Source organism: Tupaia chinensis, unplaced genomic scaffold (assembly GCF_000334495.1).
Source record: "Tupaia chinensis unplaced genomic scaffold, TupChi_1.0 Scaffold000355_1, whole genome shotgun sequence".
Classification (NCBI taxonomy): Eukaryota; Metazoa; Chordata; class Mammalia; order Scandentia; family Tupaiidae; genus Tupaia; species Tupaia belangeri.
The window spans coordinates 4,808,727-4,813,786 of NW_006159850.1; the positions used below are offsets into that span (position 1 = coordinate 4,808,727).

The window sequence follows — 5,060 nt, forward strand, 5'->3', positions numbered from 1 at the left end:
ACCAGACATCCTGCATTCGCTGGCATTAACCACAGGTGGTGACCATTTGGTTAAATCTCCTTATGAAATGCCTTCTATCTAGGCACTGGGTAGAGCTTAAGACATGAGACAGGCGTTTTTGAAGACTGCTATTTGTGGGGCAAAGCCAGGCCCAGTGGTCACGTCTGAGTCCCCGGCAACACCCCTGGACCTTCCCCTTCTGACAGCTCAGAGTCAAGCCGATGGAAGGAGCATGGACTTGCCAGACTGTCCTGTTTCCATCCTGATTCCTACCACCCACTGGGCGGCCTGGAGAAAATTACCCACCCTCCGAATTTACAGCCAGAATTAGCCAAGACCACGCTCATGAAGCCGTGAGGACGACAAAATAGCACAGGTTTGTGAGGTTTGTGAGACGCGGGAAGCCACACAGGATGGCTCCTTTCTCTCTCACTTCAGGGACTGTGCTCGGTGGCGACAACCTGTGTTGGTCACTGGGGGACACAGTCTTGAAGCCATTCTCCTCCTCGAACTGGATGTGGGAGTGCCTGGTCCCCTGGTGCCATCAGTCACACAAACTCTTCACTAGGACACTCCCTCTCCCACTCTGCGTTGGTGGCAAGTGTAACTGAATGGTATTTTGCCCCTGACAACTGGCATCTGCCTCCCACGGCCATCGCGGGGCCTCACCCACCTGATGGTTTGATGCTGCAGGGAATCAGGGTCCGTGGCGTTCACTGTCAACAGCACACTGCCCGCGGAGATGTCCTCCCGCTTCGTCACCGTCATGGGGTCTGGGTAGAAGACCGGGCCCTCGTTCACATCCAGGACAGTGATGTGGACGGTGGCTGTGGAGCTGGGGCCGTAGGAGACATCGGGCACCAGTGGGTCCTCGTTTTCCACCTTGATCAGCAGGGTGTGGAAGGCGGAGATCTCGTAGTCCAGAGGCTGGAAAGCAGACAGAGGGGCCTGAGGGTGTGCAGGCCACAGAGGGCGGGCAGGTCTGCACGAAGGCTCTAGCCAGAGCACTCAGGGCTGGGTCTGATGGGCTAATGCTTGTGTAATTTGGGAAAATCAAGCAAATGAAAAATTAGTTATGGGTTGAGAAACAAGTGACAACATATGCCTTGAGCCTGAGCCATCTGGGTCCCCCCCTTGGGAAGTCCTTTAAGCAGCTCTTGGGCGTGCTAACACTGAAAAGCTTCCTGCCTGTAACCAGTAACTCCACAACCTGACACCCATGGGGCTCAGGCAGAGAGACCCCGAGGTCCGAGCTATGGGGAGATGACCCTACATCCGTCATCCGGCAGATCCCGTGGGACAGGCAGGCCAAGGTTCCATGTGTAGTGTCTCTTGCTCACTTGCCATGCAGTTCTGGGGCTCGGGCCTCGGTGTCACTCAGAGAACAGCAGCACCTGGCCCAGGTGCCCAGCCTCCAGTGTGGTGTGACAAAGGGAAACGGATCCAGAGTCCGAGGCACCTGAGATTAACCAGCTGGTCCTTCTCCAACTCAGGGCACTTGGTAATGTGTGGGGGATGTGTCAGTCACCACCATGACTTGGGGGCTCTATGGCCACCTGCTAGGCAGGGGACAGCGAGCCAGGCCTCAGGCACAGAGCTCCCAGGTCTTGAGAACCAGCTGCTCCCCCAACCCCCACAGGAGTCTCCCCAGACAAACTCAGTGGGACAGAGCTGGGCGCTGTGGAGGAGTCCTTTCATGCCAGCTCCCAGGAGCACACCATCTTTCTGGAAATAAAGTTGATAACGCGTACTGAAGCTGTGCAGTCCCACGTCTAACTCGCTGACTTTCTATCACAATGAAAATGCCTCCAGGGCGGTTTTCCTGAGCTTCTGTGCTCAGTAGGGCTCTCATCTGAGGCCGAAGTTGGGCCCAGGTTTGAGGCCAGGTGACTGCCAGGTGGCAGAGTCACTTACAGCAGGATGAGCGGAGCAGAGGGGGAAAGAGGAGACGGGGTCCTGAGGGGAGGGTGGAAGCTGCCTTTTTCTCTCATTGCATTTAAGTATGCATGCTAAGGATGCATGTACGTGCATTTGTTAGGTACATATGTGTGTGTTTATGTTAGATAAGTGCACATATATATTGATGTTGCAGGTCTATGTGTATTTATATGTTAGTTGTATATGTGTGTGCGTATGTGTTAAACATGCATGTGTATTTACACATTACACATGTATGTGCATTTATATTTGTATATATTTATGTGTGTACTTACATGTTAAATATGCACATGTTTATGCTAATATGCATGCATGTATATTTATGTGTCAGGTATGTGATTATTATATATATATTCATATATTAGGTGTTACTTGTATATGTGTACTTGCATGTATGTGTGTGCTTACATGTAAGGCATGCATGTGTATTTATATGCTAGATGTACACGTGTGTCTTTACATGTTGTATATGTATGCATGTAATTTGTTAGTTGCATATATATGTATTCCCATGTACGCAGATGCTTATGTATTAGATATGTATGTGTGTTTACATGTTAGATGTGTGTATTTATTTGTCAGATGGGGTACGCGTGCTGTGTGTTTGCATGTGTATGCATGCATGCACAGCTCAGGTTGGTCCCCCAGAAGCCGAGCCTGGGGCAGAGAGTGAGGGAGCGGGGGACAGAGCCCGGCCTGTGGTGGTCTCTGCTGGAATCATTTCACCTGTGCTCTGGGGCATGGTGGAGGTTGAGGGTTGTCATGGAAATAGTCTTACTTCTAGGAAAGGGGCCGGCCTTTTGCGCACCCTACAGTCAGGTCTTGGCTACAGACTCTGTCCAAGAAGTGGAGGCTGACTTCCCTGGCCAGGGTCTCCTGTCTGGTGGGAGCAATTCTGCAGAGAAGGGAGCTTCCTGGGGGTGGAGCCCCTGCTGGCTCAGAAAGGGGTATCTGGGTGGATGCATGAGTGCCCAGGGCTGCCGGGAGAAAACTCCACAACCAAGTGCCTAGAACAGCAGACGCGTATCCTGCCATGGTTCTGGTGACCAGAGGCTGAAATCCAGGGGTCAGCAGGGCCGTGCTCCCTCTGAATCTCTGGGGGAACCTGCTTTGCCTCTTCTGGCTTGGCCATGTTTTGACTCAGGGCAGCATTCCCGTGTTCCCTGTCGCCACATGGCATTCTCCCGCGTGTCTCTGCTCCCACGTGGCTGCCTTCAGCCAGTTATGACATCCCTAAATTCCCTCTATTACCGAAGCTCTATCAGCCTGGCATCCTGGCGCCTGCAGAATGCACTCCTAATGGATGTGCTGGATGGCGGGCACAACGGAGGCCATCAGAGAGCCTGGCCAGGCCTATGTCTAGAGGCTGCCTGGGCTTTGCCTTCGTGTGCTCAGGGACGGGAGCACAAGCCTCCTCACCGAGGCATGTGGCAGTAGCACAGGGAGGGGAAGTCTGGGGCCCAGTTCTGTAGCCAAGGAAGCCTACCCATTGGGAAAGTGGAGCCCACTGAGAGCCCCAGCCTCTGCGGGCCTGTTCCCTCCCCTTCCAGAACTCTGCGGAGGGCAGACCTGTCACTGGAAGCTGCCTCTCCGGGGCTCATGACAAGGGCTGTGTCACATGGGCAGTGATCACCTGGCACCTCCCTCTCACATTCTGACCCCAGTTCCTGGAGGGAGCTCTCCCCAGAACTTCTGAGAGAGAGCAGGACTACGTGAAAATTCCTTCCTTAGAATATTGAGACCACCCGCACGACAGCATCCAGCAGCACCCAGCGTCTCTCGTGTCCGGATTACGGGCACACGCGGGCTGCATGTGTATGGTCACGCTTCCTCCTCAGCCCGCTGTGGCCGTGAGGCTGGCCAGCAAGGTCACAGAAAGTCTCACACTGAGAATTATTCCACGTGGGCTTTTAAGCAAATGACTGAGACTGCTCAGGAAGATGAGGGTGAACACGGTAGTCTGGATTTTGAGCACAGATCTTTAAACACCCCTACTTGCCCCATGTTTGGTAATTCATCGGCAAATGTTTGAAGAACCTCATTTAAACTGTACATTTGGTTTTCTTAGTGACACTTCAACTTGGACTTTTTAACCTGTGATATGGTCTTGTTTTAGGGCTTCCGGTTTATGCCGTGGAGGATGCAAGCGAACTCTAAAGCCATGAGCCTTTTCCTTTGTCACATCCAGGAAAAGGAGGGCGGGAGGGTTTACAGTGGCCTTCCCAATGCGCTGATTCCCTGAGCCCCTCCTGGCCCTGGCTGCTCGGGGTGGGAGGGAGCGGTAGGAAGGTGGGAGACCCTTACTTTGACCACGGAGAGCATGCCCTCGTTGGTTTGAGGGTTGGTGTGGATTTCGAAGCTCTGCCCTGGGTTTCCATTGATGATCGTGTAGGCGGCCCTCCATGCACCTGTGGCGGGATCATCCTTGTCCTCAACTGTCAAATTCACAATAACTCCCACGGCTCCTTCCTCGACTGTGGCTTGAAACTGCAAACAAAGCAGACAGTAACTTTACTGTTTTTGGGGAAAAAAAAAGATAAAAGAAACAAATAAAAAACCCAAATAGACCATTCCGGAACTCTTATTACAGACTTGGTATTAGGTACATTGCACACATCCTCTTACTCAACCATAAACAGTAACTCAGGAGCATGGTGGTAGGGGGCTGCTACCTCCGTGCAGCTTTCCTGGGACCTAGGTGAGGCTGTGAGACTAACTTCTCTCTCTCGGACTGTGGGCAGCAATGGCTGCTATGGCTGGGTGGGGCTGGGTGGGGCTTGAAGGGTGAGGAGAGCAGTGTGCCTCCTCTCTGCACCCTTTTGCCCTCTGCCTACCTGAATGAAACTACTACAAGACTCAAGGGGAGGATAGAGCCACAGGGGAAAGCAATTTGGATCCCCGAGTCACCACATGGAGGGGAGAAGCCTGGTGACCAGGAACATCTATCCTGAACTACGTTGAATGAAAAATAAACCCCTATTGAGTTCAAGCCATGACACATTTTTTTTTTTTCACACTTGTTCCTGTAGCCTTGCCTGTCCCGAGAACAAGAGGCCCAGATGGGCAGGGCCCTCAGACTCATCCATGGAGGGACTGGGATTTGAACACAAAGCCTCTGCTGA

General features: G+C 52.7%; 1 protein-coding gene across 1 annotated transcript in view; it reads right to left on the reverse strand.

Moving 5' to 3' along the window:
* Nucleotides 1-5,060, reverse strand: part of CDH13 (cadherin 13) — a 1,127,839-nt gene that overhangs the window by 94,069 nt on the left and 1,028,710 nt on the right. The window contains exons 9-10 of the mRNA XM_006152575.2: nt 4,243-4,425; nt 674-927 (exon numbers count right to left, since the gene is read on the reverse strand). Coding sequence (XP_006152637.1) covers nt 674-927; nt 4,243-4,425 — 437 coding nt within the window. The remainder of the gene's footprint in view (nt 1-673; nt 928-4,242; nt 4,426-5,060) is intronic.